The 19,195-nt window shown below is 40.3% G+C and overlaps 1 protein-coding gene across 2 annotated transcripts in view; it reads left to right on the top strand.

Annotated features, from left to right (window-relative positions):
• Positions 1–19,195, top strand: part of LOC132111346 (mirror-image polydactyly gene 1 protein-like) — a 79,811-nt gene that overhangs the window by 39,845 nt on the left and 20,771 nt on the right. For both annotated transcript variants that reach the window (XM_059518560.1, XM_059518561.1), the window contains 2 exons: positions 579–686; positions 14,186–14,277. In XM_059518560.1, the coding sequence (XP_059374543.1) occupies positions 579–686; positions 14,186–14,277 (200 nt within the window). The remainder of the gene's footprint in view (positions 1–578; positions 687–14,185; positions 14,278–19,195) is intronic.

Here is a 19,195-nt window from a genome sequence, read left to right as displayed (position 1 = left end):
GAACTATACCACAAATGAGTCTGTCCCTCCAGGGATCACAGACACAAACGGAGGTTAATATCAGTAAGTCTGTGCTGAAGTTCTTACAGTAAATATAGTAATAACTGAGAATGTAGGTTTAGAGATTTCACCTCTCATTGAACTGACTTAAATACACATGATTTTTCCATATGGCAGTGCAACTGGTCTTAACAGGGTTCCTGAGCCAACTTTAATGCAAATATTTAAACGCTTTCAAAAAAAGTTATAATCATATTTGTCCACCAGTTTAAACTATTATTTCAATATAATATCCCCCACTCTTCAAAAAAGAAAAAAAACTATTGCATTCCATAAGATTGTGAGTAATAATAATAAACTATAATGCATAATGGAAATTTCTGAGAAACATCTGTCCCACTGTACAGAAACAGTGCATTGAGTTTGACCTAATAGGATAATTTAACATCATTTTGGCTTGTTTAGTTAATGCAACAGCAACCAACTGTGAAAGCAAGTGTCTTTTAGCTGGTCTAATCACCTGGGTAAATTCTGATTTAATGCATTCAAGTGATGCCGTTTCTCTCTGTCTTCCCCAGTGCAAGCGTCTGGAGCAAGAGCTGATTCATGTGAAAGATCCATTCTATAATTCTACAAACAGCACCCACCACCTGGGCACCCAAAACAATCGAGAACGAGCGAGCAAGGTAAAACACACACACACACGTTTGAAGAAGCCTCTGGAAATTAATGTCATGAGCCCTTGGGTTAGCCTGCGCTAGCTTTCACCGAATACACAAAACACGCCAGTGTGTTTGCCAACAACACGATTCTCGAATCCGACCTTCACCGTACGTGCAGTCCTGCATATGATGCCCCAGCCCCTTTATCAGCTCGTCATTACGCTCTCCACTGTATCATTCATTAACTTCTATTTGCTCTCTCCTGCTCTTGTTTTCCAGCGATTTGCAGTGATAGACTGGTGGCCCTGGGTGTCTGTTTGACAGGGTTTTAGGATGACACAGGCTGGTCAGTGTGCTGCGATGCCTCGCCGCGGGTCTGTCAGGGAGCGCAGGGCAAACATGAGCCTATTTGATTTGCTGTATTTATCTGATGCAGCCAGAGCCCTTGAGTTTAATGCAGTGCTGTAAAAGGGCTGTCATTAGATAGAGCTGAGTAAACATGCACTGAGAGAGACTGGGGTGAGCAGGGGTGCTGAGTCAGGGCCATGCCTCGGACCTTAACACAATTACTAACCTGGATCTTAAGTGAATATACTAATGCACGAAGTTCATTGATGTCATCATCCACTTAACCACTTAAGATGTCAGAATGGAGGTTGAGCTTCTCTTATTGTTAGTTTGACTGTTTTTATTTGTTTTATTTGATTACTTGGTATCAGCTTGTGAATTTTTCCTTCGGATATACAGTTTTATTCATTGCCTATGTACATATGAGTGCAATGGCAGTGAAATTATTATTCTTTAATAGTATATTATTAATAGTGATAACAAAAAGTTAGACAATTTAATAAATAATCAATAATAAATATTATTTATTTTACATGATAATAAGAACAATGAGAAAGTTTATAATATATCTAGATAATTTATAAATAATAAATCAAAATAAATAATTGTATTATATTATTATTTACTTTATTATTTTATTATTATTTAATAAATCAAAATACATTATTTTATTATTTATTCATTTTATGTAATTTATGTCATTCTAAATAATTGAATAAATTATCAATAATAAAATTTGTAAAAATATAAATTATTTTATTTTTATTTTGCTTAATTATTTTATGATTACTTATTTTACTTTATTATTATTATTGTTATTATTGAAATGTTAATTTATTAAATAAATGTTCATTCTCCTTGTTGTCATCATATCTATTTATTTAGCCCTAATTAAAAAATAAATAAAAAAGTGGTATAAGGAAAATGTATTTATTTATTTATAAATGTATTTATTTATGCATATTTCTAGGCCTGTCATCACTTGTTTTGATGGTGTAGTCATATGATGAACACTTACTGTCGGATTCACAGTTTATGAAACGAACCAATGGTGAGGGACAAAACTGATCATAACAATATTCCAGTTTTGTGATATCACAGATGTTATGATTAACAAATAGATGCTGGTTTGTTTGTATTTAGTTGTGATGATTTGGACTGTGGTCTGAAAATGCTGGGATGCAACTGTGCCACATGGCAACCATTAAATAGATATGTAGATATAAAATAATTATTTATAATCTGAAGATTTCAAAAAAATTATATTTCACATTTAAGACGGTTCGACTGATGGCTTATTAAGAACTATATTAAATTTTGTTATTAATGTAGCACTTGGTTTTTCTATAAATCCCCTTAATTATAGATTGACTCCTGGGATTACAGAGTGGGATTTTTAATTTAAAACGAAATGGGAACAGCTGTCATAAAATTAGTCAACTAGTGCCAGGAACATATCCACAAAACCATTTGAAAATGAACAGGACTTCCACTTATCGATTGACATTTTACTTTAAAGAAAGCCGGAGAAAATCTGCAGGGGAAAAAAAAAAAAAAAAAGGGTTGAGTTTAAGATGATGAGCAAAGACTTCTCCTCCTCAGATCCTTATATTTAGCTTTTAGCTCAACTTTCAGGGATTCATTTGGATGATTCATTTCTAGGTTTTTAATCGCCACATTCTTTAGGGATAGAGAACGTTAAACAGTGCTTTTTTTATATGGAAATAAAAAATAGTCCACTTGTTTTGTTGTTGTTGTTTTTTTCAATTAAGATGGAAATTAGGGGTTTATTTGGTGTTTGTTGTCATTTCATCATAATTATTCACCAGAACAGCAAAGCACCTGCAAATTGTTTTTGTCAGTTGATAGCACCCAGGGCTATTCCTTGTCTTATCTCTTCAGTCTGTGTCAGTCTGTCATTTTCACCTCGGCGCATGTAAAAGAGCCTGTTTAACAACCATCTCAGAGCCATCGCACTAAATTTATTTTACATCTTTACTGTGGGGCAGGTTTTGCTGTCTTTGTGGCCACCAGTTGCCCAGTTGGGCTAAATGATGTCTAATTCAAATCTAAAATGTCTAGAATGTTTATAGAAGGGTGTGCTTGTGTTTTAAGGTGCAATAATTATCAGGCATGCATTTGATCATTTTCCAATGTTTACATCTTTTCTACAGGATTGTTTAGAATTTTCCCTCTAAATAAGACACAGTAAATGCAAAATAATCTGCCAATTTCATTTGAGATCTTAAATTTAAAACGTAATTTTTACAGGAATTCCTGACTGTAATTTAAAGTGTGTGTGTGTGTGTGTGTGTGTGTGTGTGTGTGTGTGTGTGCGTGTGTGTGTGTTAGCAAGAAAGCAGCTTTGTTGGGACCAATTGTAGGTCATTTCATGAGTATATAAGAGAAACCTTTTTTGGAGTGTTTTGTCAAAAAACAAGATTCATTAAGGGACAAAAATGGTCAAACAGTTGTTAATTGTTACATTCTGTGATGATTAGAATTAGCTTACATTACATGAATCTGTAATATGTTATATGCTGGTTTGTCGGCAGGTTTTAGTTTGAAGCATGCAAGTCTCTCTAAATGCTGAGTGGGGGATGTGGATGGCTCGTTGTGGAGAGCTTTGCCCTCGCTCTGAACCACCTGTGTTTGCTCTGCAGCTTTTCCCTCTGCATTGACAGCAGTGAAGTGATCTCACACGCCTGCTCCTGCCCCCATCACTCTCTAGGCCTTCATCGCTCTGGCCAGACCTCACCTTTAACTCTGATTTCATCTGCTCTGACCCTCATGGATCATTAAATGTGGATAATATTATCTTGATGGGGTTTTGCTTGTCGCGTCTTTGCTGTCGGTTTTCCCCCAAAATGCCACTTCTGTTTAAATTGAAATGACTGAAATTAATCTGTGGAACACAGAAGTAGAAGCCAAAGCTCTCAAATCTCATTTGCACTTGTGTGCATTCAAACCTGCCACATTTAATACCAGTGAATTAATACCAACATCTTGTCACGTTTGAATTTTTGGAATTGAATGGACTAAATTGAAACATAGCAAACTAGTTATAGGGACTACTTTTATGATCATTTTATTTATTTATTTGATAGTCCCTGTTCACTATATGGTTTTGTCCTATAGAAAAGAACGAAATGGTGCCGTTTGCTTATAGCAACTCTTCCAAATTAAAATGAATCACTGAATCTAGTAACACGTATATTTAACTATTCAAAATGTGTTTTGGTCAGTCTCAGTCAGGTGACTTTATTGCATTTTTACAAGGTTTCTAAGTTGAAAATTTTTCTCAGTCCTGTTGCCGGTAGTCTTTTAAAAAGCAAGTTTAAAAGCATGTCAAGTAATTCCTTTGATTTCCTCTTAAGAAATTGTTTATTTCAAAGAAATGGTTGGTTACATGTTCAAATAGTTGATATTTATGACAAAAAATCATTATATTTGCATTAAAGTTTTATTTTCCTAGAAAATACAACGCCTGGTCTTTTAAAGTAGACCAAACCTCAAGCTTGTCGATTTATTTATTTATTTATTTTCTTGCATGTCTGATTTTTATTTAATTTCTCATAAAAACATTTTGATAAATAATGGAGTAAATATAATAAAGGGAATTATTTTGAATATTTTTTGTGTTCCACAGAAGAAAGAAATTCATAAAGTTTTGGAATGACATGGGGGTGATTCAGTTATGATGCTCATGGATTTGAATCTGACTTGCATCATATCCTGGTTTCATTCCCTCTAAAATAAATGATAGTGGGTCCTTATAAAGATTGCATTGAAATACCTTTTTTAGAGCATGCATTTCTTTGCAGATGTTTCAGTTGTTTAGTAGAAGGTGTGAGTCTTCCTGGTGTTTTAAAGCCCGGGGCATCAGCTGTTACGAGAGAGATTTATGAGTGTGTTCTGTGGAGGAGGGCTCTCGTGTGTTTGAGCTCTTTGTTGTCAGACGAGGTTGCGAGACTTTTGTCTCTGTCCTGTCAAACTGAATATGTTTGAGCAGACATCATCAGGTGACACAGGCTCGGAAATAGAGAAGGGTGCGTGTGTTTCACAGGATTAGACCTTGTGATAAAATCTGTGAAAAGCATGTAAACTTTCGCAACATTTGGAATAAGTATTACTTTGCTTAATAGTTTAGGAGATACTTTAAGACATTTTTTCGATGTTTGAAAAGTGCAGGTTAAAACCTGACAGCAAAAAAAAAAAAAAAAAAAAGTTAAAAAGAAGTACACTTTAGCATACTTTTAAAAAGAGTACTTATTACATAAAAATAATGTACTTTAAAAGAAGACTTAAGTGCAAACTCAGTGTAATGTTTTAGGACACTTAATTGTATGTTAATTGCAATAAAATTTGTATGTATTATAATGTAAATTATATTAAATGGAATTAGCTTAATTTTTTGACCCACTTAAGTAGGAATTAAGTAAATCTTTATATGTAATTTCATAATTCTTGAAAATATTGTTAAAGTGTACTGCTGAATGTGCTGACAAGTATTTATGGTAAATTAAAATATACTTTCATTTCTGCTGTCATTTCTATTAGAACTTGTACAATATGTCATGCATTTAAGTATATTTGTAATTTCAAATTTTTAATGATGAAGCAGCAACTTGGTTCCCTATCTGTCGGTCACTACGAGTTATGTCGAACGACATATGGGGTCTCACTTGGGAGGCCAATCATCTCTGAATTTAAGAGAAAACGCCAATGAAAATTGGCTTGTGGATTAACACACCTGAGCCACTCCCCGTGCCACGGGTATAAATAGGGTGACAGGTGCATCCACTCATTAGATTTTTGCTTCGGAGCCGAGTAGTCGATGAGAGCAGTCACTACAAAGCCATTCATCTTTGTTTTAAAGAAGCTGTTCCTGGTCGGTGTGACGGCGCGGTACAGCGGTGTCCCTGTGACGGCGATTCCCCTGGGCGCTTCGGCTAAAAGAGAGTTTTCTAAAAGAGCAAATCACGGGCGATTCGCGTCTTTTTCAAGATGCCGTTTCGTCCGTGTCCTTCTGGATGCGGTCGTTTCCTGTCTTCGGTGGACGGTCACGAGCGTTGTCTGCAGTGTCTGGGCGTCCAACACGCTGAGGCTGCGCTCGTGGATGATTCATGCGTCTACTGTGGGCGTATGAACATGGCAGCGCTGCGATCGCGTCTCTCACTCCTCAAGGGGAGTGCAGCAGACCCCTCTGTCGCCACCCGTCCCGGTTTCTCTGGCTCGAGCAGAGGACCGCCGGCTGGCGCTCTGGGAGATCTGAGGGTTACAGTGAGAGCTTCTCCGCCGGGCCACGCCCCACGGACCTCTCACTCCTCCCGCAGCGCCTGTCCCGTGAATCTGCCGATTGATTCTGATGGGCCGTCTCACGGCGGTCCCAGCGTGTCTTTCGGTGCGCCGCCCGAAGATCAGATATTGATCGCTGCATCGGGGGATGGGTTATCGACCTCTGAGGATGAGGATTCGGCGGGGCTGCCCCCCTCGGGTGTTGTTGCTGCTGCCGAATCTGACTTGGAGTTGTCGGCCATGCTTGCCCAGGCAGCCGTGAGTATCGGGCTGGAGGTGACTACACCGCCCAGTCCCGAGCCCTCGCGGCTGGATGATTGGTTTCTCGGCGCGGGACGCGGCTCACAACCTCGTTCTGCTCCGGTGCCTTTCTTCCCGGAGGTGCATGAAGAGGTGACGAAGTCGTGGACGGCCCCTTTCACGGCCAGAAGCCGCTCGTCTCCCTCTTCCATCCTCACCACCCTCGATGGCGGGGCAGCCAGGGGGTACGTGGATGTTCCCCAGGTGGAGAGAGCGGTTGCGGTGCACCTGTGCCCACAAAACGCCGCCACTTGGAGGAATCGTCCGCGTCTCCTGTCCAAGGCCTGTAAACTGTCGGCCGCGCTCGCTGCCAAGGCTCACAGTGCCGCGGGCCAAGCTGCCTCCGCCCTGCATGCCATGGCTATCCTGCAGGTACACCAAGCCAAGGCGCTCAAAGCAATGCACGAGGGTGGTACCGACCCGGGGTTGATGCAGGAGCTGCGCACGGCGACTGACTTCGCCTTACGGGCAACGAAGGTCACGGCGCGGTCCCTCGGGAAGGCGATGTCCACGCTGGTGGTCCAGGAGCGGTACGACGGTTTCGTCTGCTGTTGCTGGACAAGCACGTGTTGGTCCGCACGGACAACACTGCGGCTGTTTCGTACATCAACCGACAGGGCGGTCTACGATCACGTCGCATGTCTCAACTCGCCCGCCATCTCCTCCTCTGGAGTCAGACGTGGCTCAAGTCGCTGCGCGCTATCCACATCCCGGGGGAGCTCAATCGTGCAGCCGACGCGCTTTCACGACAGCTCACTTTCCCCGGGGAATGGCGAATCCATCCCCAGACGGTCCAGCTGATCTGGAGTCGATTCGGGGAAGCCCAGGTAGACCTGTTTGCTTCCACGAGTCCTCCCACTGCCAGCTGTACTATTCCCTGTCCCAGGCCCCCCTGGGCACAGATGCACTGGCACACAGCTGGCCTCGGGCTTTACGCAAGTATGCGTTTCCCCCAGTGAGCCTTCTCACACAGACACTGTGCAAGGTCAGGGAGGACGAGGAACAGGTCCTGTTGGTTGCGCCTTATTGGCCCACCCGGACCTGGGTTTCGGAACTCATGCTCCTCGTCACAGCCCCTTCCTGGCGCATCCCCCTGAGGAGAGACCTTCTCTCTCAGGGGCTTGGCACCATTTGGCACCCGCGTCCGGATCTCTGGAACCTCCACGTGTGGCTTCTGGATGGGACGCGGCAGACCTAAGTGATCTGCCCCCAGCAGTGGTAGACACTATCACTCAGGCTATAGCCCCTTCTACGAGGCAGGCCTACGCTCTGAAGTGGAGTCTGTTCACGAATTGGTGTTCTTCTCACCTAGAAGACCCCCAGAGATGCCCGGTCAGAGTCGTGCTTTCTTTCCTGCAAGAAAGGTTGGAGCGTGGGCTGTCACCCTCCACCCTGAAAGTGTATGTGGCTGCCATTGCAGCCCATCACGATGCAGTGGACGGCCGGTCCCTGGGGAGGCATGACCTGATCGTTAGGTTCCTGAGGGGTGCCAGAAGGTTACATCCTCCTAGGACACCCCTGATTCACTCCTGGGACCTCTCTATTGTCCTGGCGGGACTTCAGAGGGGTCCCTTTGAGCCGCTGGATTCAGTCGAGCTTAAGATCCTGTCTCTCAAGACAGCGCTCCTGATCGCGCTCACTTCCATCAAGAGGGTCGGGGACCTCCAAGCATTTTCGGTAAGTGAAGAGTGCCTTGTGTTCGGGCCGGCCTACTCTCATGTTGTCCTGAGACCCCGGCCTGGATACGTGCCCAAGGTTCCCACCACTCCCTTCCGAGACCAGGTGGTGAACCTGCAAGCGCTGCCCCTGGAGGAGGCAGATCCAGCCTTGGCGTCGCTGTGTCCTGTAAGAGCGCTTCGCATATACATGGACCGCACCCAGAGCTTCAGAAGCTCTGAGCAGCTCCTGGTCTGCTTTGGAGGTCAGCAGAAGGGGAAGGCTGTCTCTAAGCAGAGGTTGGCCCACTGGATAGTGGATGCCATCGCCTTGGCTTACCATTCCCAAGGCGAGCCGTGCCCCCTGGGGGTGAGGGCCCACTCCACACGGAGTGTGGCCTCCTCCTATGCACTGGCGCACGGCGCCTCTCTGGCGGACATCTGTCGAGCTGCGGGCTGGGCGACACCTAACACCTTTGCGAGGTTTTACAACCTCAGTGTGGAGCCAGTTTCTTTCCGTGTGTTGGGTAACAGGTAATTGGCGGGAAGGGCTGGCTGGCGGGAAGGGCTGGCTGGGTGTCACGCTTGCTGCGCCATTCCCCCTAACACGGGGATGTGAGCGCCTTTCTTCTCCCAGTAGAGTTCCCCGGTTGGCGTACCCTGGTCGAGCATCTTCCAGCACCCTCGGCAGTCAGACTTGGCGGAGCAGTCTGTCGCCAGGCCCAGTACTGGCATTAGCATGCCCGGAGTTCCGGTCAGCCCCTGTACTGGGCTAGGTGTACATATGGCTTGGTTCCCTACGGGTAATCCCATATGTGTATTCTTCCACGGTAAGGTTTCCCTCTTGGCAAACCCGTGTCTTCCCTTGGCAGACCCGTTCTGTCAGTCTCTTCCGGCAGCCATTCCATCCCTACTCCAATGTAGGACCTGCCTCAGAGACCCCTTCCATATGTAGTATTGCCCCCTGGGTCAGTCCATATCGGTATATCCACATGTCACCTCCCTACGGGTAGGATGTGGTCTCCGTAGCGACCTTTTCCTAGGCTCGCTTCCCCATTGTCTTGCCAGCTGAAAGAACAAATAGGGAAGATTTGAAGCAATCTTTCTCTGAAGGTTGAAATCCCTTCCATTAACTTTATGTGGGCGGAACAGCAGCATGGCCTTCTCCAGCAGCGATGTACTCACCCTTTGGCCCCTTCGGTACCAAGGTCAGTGAATTTGCGCTGGGGCTTTGGGAAGGTTACGACCTTAAGCGTAGCTTTTGTGGCACACCAGGGCTTGTCGACAATTGCAGCGCCACAGGGTTGTGACGGTGTTCAGGTTGTGGCGTTTTCCATAGGACCCCATATGTCGTTCGACATAACTCGTAGTGACCGACAGATAGGGAACGTCTCGGTTACGTACGTAACCCTCGTTCCCTGATGGAGGGAACGGAGACGTTATGTCCCCATGCCACAACCTTGAACCGTTCGCTGTTGCCGGGACACGTTCTCGGCTCCTCAGCGTAAAACCTAATGAGTGGATGCACCTGTCGCCCTATTTATACCCGTGGCACAGGGAGTGGCTCAGGTGTGTTAATCCACTAGCCAATTTTCATTGGCGTTTTCTCTTAAATTCAGAGATGATTGGCCACCCAAGTGAGACCCCATATGTCGTTCGACATAACGTCTCCGTTCCCTCCATCAGGGAACGAGGGTTACATACGTAACCGAGACGTTATTTTCAAGTACACTCAAGTAGATTAATATATTATCTAAAGTGCAGTTATTTTTTATTATTTGAGTACATTGCAAACGTGAACATTCATACAATTAAGTCAATTCCATTTTTTACACTGTAAAAAGAAAAAAATAAGTACTTTTGTAGTAAAAGATTATTGGAGCGTGTTTCAGGAAACATTGAAATTCTCATGTTTAAGTCAGTGTGTTACTTGCCATTTCTTTGTAATAAGTGAAAACTATTTCAAAGCCTATTTCTTTCAGTGTGCCTCTAAGACTCCTAAATATGAAATTATCCATTTTATGGTTTACTAATTTTGCATAGTGGTTTAGTTCACACTGTTGTTTGTCAGTGCAGCCCAATGTGCTGAATACTGAGTATTTGCTATGTAAATGTGGGTGGTCGTATGTTATTAATGTGGTTATTGCTGTGATGTCATAACCATGATGATTTAACACGTGTTTGCACCTTAGTTTTTATTAATGAATGATGTGCTTACAACTCTTTATTTATTTTCAGCAAGAAAAATATTTTTTTTCATGATATGTACCATCTAATATTTTGCATACCGCTTATAAGTGGCAGCGTTCGGTGACCTCTGACTTGATTCGGGCCGTGCAGCATTAAATGAGCTCCAGTCAGAGCGACAGAGCGGACTGTGACACCGCTGATAACCTCCATCACATCCTCCTCTCCCCACTGGGTCAGAAAGGCCACGACCAGCCCACCTCTGCCCCACCAAACGCTCGCGTGTAAAGGTCAAGGCTGCGACCCTCCTTTGCAGGGCTTAATCTCTACAGGTTAGCACGTTACTATGGGAACCTAATTTGGATAATATTGTAATGAATGCTGATAAAATACATAAGATTAAAAGAATTGTGCTTTGAAGTCGAGCTCCCCTCCCTGTTGGAGAAAAGTACATATTGACTTTAGAGGTTTGAGGCTTTTTGATGTTCTCTTTGACTTGCAAGACCTGCACTCCAGTAATTAGAATGATTGGGCCTGCAACAGTGGAAGCTGCATGTGCTTGTGGGCAAAAGTGTTTCAGGGATTTAAACGAGAGTTTGAGTCATAGGCCTGTTTCCATTACAGTCATGCACTGTGGTACAAAAGCACACAGACTTATCTATAGCATGCAAAGATTGCGTTTGCATTTGTGTCTTTAGCCTGCAGTTGAAGGTTTTTAATCACAGGCTGCATCGGAGGTGTATAATGGTTCTCTCAAAGTTATGAACTATTAATCTTCCAGAAACGGTAATAGAACATTGATTTAAAGTTGAACATTGATCTGATTTTTAATAACACTGTCAAAACGTTAGCACAAAAACTCTATTTATGCAGTGTTAATGCAATGTTTTTTCTTAAACATTTTAATTATTAGTGCGTCTAACATTTTTTAACTGTTGCTACTTACTACTTTCAGATGGTTCAGATTCAGAATACATTCAGAAGCAATATTCCTATAATGTTTGCAGAATTATAAAATTGAAGGTTCTCTTAATGTTTTCTCTAACTAAACATTAAGTGAAAAGAAATGTTTTAAATCATAAAAAACTGGTAATTTTAAATGTTCAGCGAATATTCAGAAATAAAGTTTTCATGACTTATTGAGAACGTTAGAAAACGTCCTCTGAACACATTTAAAAACATGCTTTATTCATGGAATGTTTTTCTGAAACATTTTAATTGTAAGTTATTTTAGTTTGTCTAAAAAAATGTTAACATTTAAAAAACTGGATGTTTAAAATTTTTAGAGAACATTTAAAATAATGTTTTTGTAACTTAATAGGAACGTTATCAAAACATTCTTAGAACACATTTTGTTAAAAACTACTTCTGTATCATTCTTGGAAAAAAAATTCTGGAACATTTTAAGTGATTGTTATTTAATTTATCAGATATGCAGATATGCAGTCGAACATTCCCTTTATGTTTTATTCTTACATTTACCTAACCAAGAAAAATACACTTCAAAAACTGGACATTTTAAATGCTCACAGAACATTCAGAAATAATGTTTTCATAACTTAATGGGATCATTAGCAAAACATTATTAAAATACTTTTATTTGTTAGCTGGGCATGTTGCATGTCTGCAAGTAACATTTTTGTGAAGCATTGCTGATTTTGGCTATTGTGCTCCACTTGATTTTAGTGAAAAAGAAACTCCCATTCAGTGTCTCTTAATAAGATACTGCTTAATATCAAACAGGTGTCATACTGAATGTGTTTTTCAGACAATGCATCCTTTAGGATGAAAGCTTTCAAGGTTTATCGCAGTTTATGATACACCCTGAAGATAAGGCACAGACACCATTCATGTGTTTCTGAAGAAAACTGTTGAAATTCCAAGCCTATCAATGACACACCTCAATTCTACAAACCCTACGGTATAGAAAAAGTTACCAAAGAGTCATTTATCTCCAGCGCTTATGATAAATCCAAGTCTTGCATTCATTTTTGAAGGAATCGTTCAACAAAGAAATACTTATTGTCATTATTTACCATCATGTCATTCCCAACCTGTATGACTTTCTTTATTGTGAGGAACGCAAAAGGACAAACTTTGATGTGAATCTCTGAGCTGCTGTTTTTGTGATAAAAAGCACAAAAAAAGTACATTTAAAAGCCAATTGACACCAAAGATGATAATTATATTGCTAACTATGACTATAAAATTTGAATAATCATTCTAATTCTAAAACACTGCACAATGCAATGTGTCTTTCAAAATATGGGGTAAAACACCTGGGAAAAAAATCATTACGGAACATTTCTTCATATTAAAAGTACTTTGGGACATATTTTTTAAAGACTTTTCATAGAGTCTAGTTCACATGTCTCATGCTTTCTATAGGATAACTTTGTATGAAAAACAGACCAGTTTACCTCAGTATTTGCCTAAAATCTTTCTTTTCCACTCTCTAATTTCATTTGCAATTCTACTCAAAGATATCATATGACTTCTGAAGATTTGGAATATAGCACTCGCAAACTTTAAGTGCTTATTTGCCTTGTCTGAAGCTTGAAAATGTCTCCTTTAGTGCTCCTCTGGACACACAGGTGTGGAATAACATGGAGGTCAGTAAATGACAGAATATTCATTTTTGGGGAAACTATTTCTTTAACAAAAAACGGACATGTCTCTTTTAACCCCCCTCTTCTCTGTTTGTCTTCTCAACTTTCCCTGTCTTTGTCCTCTCTCTGTCTCTCACGGGGGGGAAATTGCAGGCCTTTTTACAGTAGCACAGGTTGTCATGTTTGTTTAGACAGTCTGCATTGTGTCTGTCTCCTCGCCCAGCTGTTGATAGGATGAGTCCATCAATACATCTGTTTCAACGGCTGGTCATTAGCAGGGCTTTATTGTGCCGCAGGTTTAGGCACTGAGAGGTAGGGGACAGTGTTTACCCGGCCTTCCCCGCACCCACCGGCCCAGGGATCCCTCTGTCTCACGACACACCGCTGCTAAGCAGGTGACAGTAGAGTAAATTAGATCCCCCTCAGAGTGAGTTTCTCCTTGTGTGCACACGAACCAATGAATGAAGTTCAGTTGGAGTTCAGATGGTTATCTGTCTGACATTGGCGATAAAGAAAAGTTAAGTTCTGCCTGATCTGAAGTAGAGAAAACAATGAAATGAGCCAATAAATATGAAATGATGTTATTTAATATTTGATTGCACTTCGTGACAGTAAGAGAAACAGGCACTTCAGAGGCATTATGTGTGAAATTGAGCTTGCTAACTTCTCAGATTCACATTCACCTACTGATGAAAGCACAGTGCATGCAAAATTTCACATTTATTTGAATTTATTTGCATAAATAGCATGTATTAATTTGAGCACTTTTTTTCTTCTTTCTTGTATTTCTTTAGTCAGGAAACAATAAAATAGATATCAATTATTAAATATTATGTATTGATTTCATACGTTTTTATTTATGTATTATTTATTTGCATTTTTCCTTTTCTTTTGCTTTTGCTATTGGTAAACTCATTTACCGTGCTCTAATTCTCCTCATGGATTTATTTGTAGGTTTAGTTAAGAGACAACAAAGTAAATTACCAATATAATGTATTCATTTAAACTGTTCTCTTCATGTACTACAACTCTTTGTGGTCCCTAAAGTTTAGTTCTGTCCATACATGAACAGTGTGTTGTAACAGAGCTCGATATGAGCTGACATGCATTTCTCCAATCTCTACAGCTTGAGGAGGAGCTTCAGGAAGCTCAGAGAGAAAGAGAGAAGGCCCTGCTGCACAGTCACACTCTGAAAGAGGAGCTGCAAACCTTACGCAGGTGAACCACCTCACCTTACACTTCACAGTAACTCCTTAAACCACTCACTTAATACATTTTAGTTTGTTTGAGTTGTGGCAGAGCATGAACCTGCTGTGACATGCCTTAGTGAACTTGCAAATAAACAAAGGAGCAGGGCAAGTTGTTCTGGAGAATTTTAATAATTCAGGTGGTGGATAATGTGTTGGTGTTATATGCAGGAATTAGGAGAAAGGTTCTTTGGGGAACCCAAAATGGTTCTTTTACAAACCTATTCTTTGTAAAGTGTATGTACGTTATTAAACAGTATAAACTTTTTTTTTCTTGTTTAGCTCCTTGTGGGCATGTGTTTGACAGCCAGTAGCAGTAGAATAGTTGTTAATGAGGTGGTTATCACAAAACTTTTTATAATTAAAAAAGACACTCATTACATGTGACTCATTTCACCTCATTTCATTACTGTTTCTGATTGAAGCCGAAAGCAGAAAGTTTAAGTCATCATCGTCCAGCTTTATAACAGATTATGAACACTGAATCTGGCTTTTATATGTTTTGTTTGCTTTGCCCAGAGAAAAATAAATCACTTGACTTAAGTGCATTGAGTCATCAGATGACTGCAAACTCATGATCTCAAAAGGATTGGAGCGTATGTGAAGTTGTGATCTCGAGCCACGTCTCCTGCAGACGCTGTCTGTCCACGCACGGATTCTCAGCACAAAAAAGCCTCCAGAGGCACCAACTGCAAACGTTTCAGCACCTAACATCTGATTGTTTTGGCCTGCGAGTTGAACTCTGTGCTTATTTAAGGTTTTATTCAAAATGATAGTCAGGGTCTTAAATAACCAAACCAAAGCGTTCCCAGTGGCCGTGATGGACTACCGCAGACCATCCCTCCCCGGTTCCTGTCTTCCAGCCAGAGGCCTTGTTTGCTTTACTTGGGGTTTATCTGTCAGTGAGGGCTGCTTTGATAGATGATATGGAGTGAATATATTTGGCTCATAAACTGGTCGTGCTGGTTAAGTGAGATTCATCCGGCTTCACATAGACGTACATCCGTGTGTATCAAGGACTTTCCATTTGCATTCATCACATCTTATTAGATCTCTTCCGCATCTCGTTGTGCATGATTGCGTGTTTGTGTTTCGCTCCAAAAGGGTTTTACCACCCAATCATGCCAAAGGAGATCTTTTGGTGACACTTTGCAATAAGGTTCATTTTACTCAGTAGGTATTTTTTGACCATTTTTTTTTTATTATTATAATTTTTTTAACAGCATTTATTCATCTACATTAATGTTAATTTGTACATTTTTAACATTTTAAGTTGGATACATTTAACATTAGTCAATGTTTTATGGACAAATATAAATTAACAATGAAAAATATTACACTACTGTTCCAAGTTTTGAAGTTGTTAAGATGTTTTAATGTTTATTCTCACCGAGGCGAATTTATTTGATAAAAAAAAAAAGTAATATTGTGAATTAATTTTTTTCTATTTGAATAAATTTTAAAATAAAATTTTTCTGACAGCAAAGCTGAATTTTCAGCATTATTAATCCAACCTTTCATTGTCACATGATCCTTCAAAAATCTAATACGCTGATTTGCTGCTCTAAAAAACATTTCTGATTATTATAAAAATTGAAAACAATTGTGTTGCTTAATATTTCTGTGGAAACCTTGATTTTAAAAAAATATAATTTATTGTAATTCGATTTAATTTATTTATATTTATTATTTATTTAATGTAATAAGGGTTTTCACTGCTACTTATAAATTTAATGCATCCTTGCTGAATAAAATATAATTTTTGTGAACAAATCTTGTTTATTAAGTATTGTTCACTGCTAGTTTATGGAATCTAATCCAGTAACTTAATAAATTAATAAAATGAACCATATTTTAACGTGCTACCAAACTCCTTTTAGGGTCCATTAAGACCTATTCAAGAAAATAACACACTTATCTGAAGAAATTTTGTATGTTCTAAAGAACTTTTTAATCTTCAAAAAACCATGTAAACCTCTTTGGGTGTTAACCAACTCACTTAATCTGAGAAGAGAGTTCTCTCTCTTGTAGTCTTTTCTGTCTGCCCCAGCAGGAGGAGGAGGAGGAACACATTGTATTTCCTCAGACAATCTGCATTGTGTGTTCGTCAGGGTGACCAGCGCTGGTCCCCAGCCCCTGCCAATGTGACTGCAGCGCTGAACCTTTAAAAGGAGAATCCTCCAGGCCCAACAAAGGCCAGAGTATGGCTGCGTGTGTTTGCTCTCAGGATTGCCCGACCACCTCCATTGTGTCTTTTAGGATAACAGACAGTCTGTGTCACATGAAAGGGCAGCGAACAGATGAGAGAGAGAATGAGGTGGTAGAAAAAAATGTCTGCGGCATGAACCTCTGATAGAACTGGCTCAGAATAGTGCAGTGTACACACGTTCCCTGTTGATAAAGAGAAACACTTAGGCAATTTTGTTCACTTGGGGTGGGTTGTTTTAATGGGTTATCATTGGCTGGCTGGTGAAGGAGAGGTTAGACTGTGAGTTTAAGGTGATTTGTTTGAGGGTCAGCCAGGAGGGAGGCAGCGCTGGATAGACGTGTATTAACACCACCGGTCCCCATGTGATCCAACTCCCCAGTGATCACTCATTATCACACATATAAACAGCTCGACCTGTCAACACTTGCAGCTCGATAGTCATTAGCAGATACAACGTACATATACATGAGCTCTCTTTTTCCAATACTCTTGCACTCCACCACAAGCCAAAGAGCCCAGTTTTAAATCTGACCCACTGGTCTGAATGGTCCTTAACTGAGCTGTAAGCATAATAAAACCTGCCCTGACATGTTCATCAAATAAATCATCAACACATTTCATAATATCACTAATATTTGAAGTTTGAAAAAAATCAATAAACCTTAAACATCTATGGATTAGCATTAATATTAGCATGAATTTTTATTGTTAATATGATAATGCTAATATGTATTACATCGTATTATTAAAATTAGCATATAAATGACTTATATAGTTTATTATAATATTTTATAATATATATTTATGATTTTCTATATTTTTAAATATTTATTGCATATTTATTATAATGTATATATCTATATATAAACTACAATAAACACACACACATGTTTGTTTTTGTGAAAAGTGGGTTCATCCCATAGGCGTAATGGTTTTTATACTGTACAAACTGTATATTCTATGGCCCTACACCAACCCTACACCTAACCCTAACCCTCACAAGAAACTTTGTGCATTTTTACTTTCTTAAAAAAACTCATTCTGTATGGTTTATAAGCGTTTTGAAAAATGTTGAAAAAGTCACCCTCTCCTTGTAATACCTGTGTCATACCCATGTCATTATACAGAGTTGTGTCCTGATATGTCACAAAACCATGCACACACACACACACACACACACAAACACACACACACACACACACACACACACACACACAAATATATATATATATATATATATATATGTGTGTGTGTGTGTGTGTGTGTGTGTTTATTTTAAATATAATTTTTTTATAACATTATAAATGTCTTTACTGTAATTTTTGATCAGTTTAATGTGATATATACATGCATCTATAAACCGATTTGAACCACACTATTTTGCACAGTCCCTCTCTCATTTTGGTGTTTGATATTTATGTTTATTATTAACTTTGTATATGAGGTAACACAGTAGCAAGTTGTCTGATCTCTGTAAAGATTTCTAATCATTCATCTCTCAGCGAACTGATCATCAGTGGCATTTATTTCCATTTTCTTGTGTTTTCCCCCTTTCGTTCAAACCCCCACCGATTGAGCTGAAATTACTTATTCTCAGAAATCCTTGGATGTTGATAACACCAGTAGTTATGCCACATTGCTAGATGGAAACTTTGAATTTATGTGATATTTATAACGCCTGTGGCATTAACAGACTTTATCCCCAAAACAGAGCAAACTGCAGCCGCTGCATTAGTCGTGTTCGCCGTTCTGTGCAGCAAAATACATTTTGTAGATTGCATGGAACCCCTCCCAGCAAGCAGTGGCTGCTTTATCCAAATGCACAGCAGTGTTCCTGCTCAGGCTCAGCACAAGAAATTCTCTTTTTTTTCATGAATGAGTGATCACAACTTTGGTGTTTGTGTTCACCAATGGGTGTGTTCTCTTATTTCTGTGTTCTATTGAGGGAACGAGACATATTGGAACAACCATGGCCTTTATCAGCAGCTGTCAGCATGAGTGATTGGTGCAAGCAATGCTTGCAGTGGGACGTGGTCCGTAGTTAGTTTATATCCACATCAGGTTGCTATAGACACCTGTCAGTAGAATGTCTGTCTCTGCTTTGTCGGCGGTCTCTATGTACTTTTTTTGCCTGTAGATATATGGTCTCTATGAAAAGGTTATTTTACATTTCCCATCTGATAGCATTTTGTGGTGGTGTTAATGTTTAACTGGCCTGTAGAGTTAGAGGGCAGGTTCGTTGGGATCCCACCCCTGTGATCAGGTATCTTACAGTTTTGGTTAAAGTTTAACAGAGTCCTCAGGTCGGCTGTCTGGCAACCTTTATAACTAGACTAACAAACACTGTTTTAACAAGTAGCATATGTTTGGTTGAATGCAGTGAATAGAAATTTTAAATGTACAAGGGGAGCTATTAGTATTTATTTTATTAGTGGGTTTCACTGTCGCTGTTACTGTTGCTCATACTTAAAGGAATAGTTCACCCGAAAATTTTAATTTGCTGATCATTTACTCTCCCACAGGCCATCCAAGATTTTTATGCATTTGTTTCTTCATCAGAATAAATTTAGCATTACGTCATTTGCTCAGATATGGATCCTCTGCAGTGAATGGGTGCCGTCAGAATGAGAGTCTGATAAAAACATCATAATAATCCACACCACTCCAGTTCATCAATTAA

Source organism: Carassius carassius, chromosome 31, assembly GCF_963082965.1.
Source record: "Carassius carassius chromosome 31, fCarCar2.1, whole genome shotgun sequence".
Classification (NCBI taxonomy): domain Eukaryota; kingdom Metazoa; phylum Chordata; class Actinopteri; order Cypriniformes; family Cyprinidae; genus Carassius; species Carassius carassius.
This window is presented reverse-complemented; position numbering and strand designations above follow the sequence as displayed.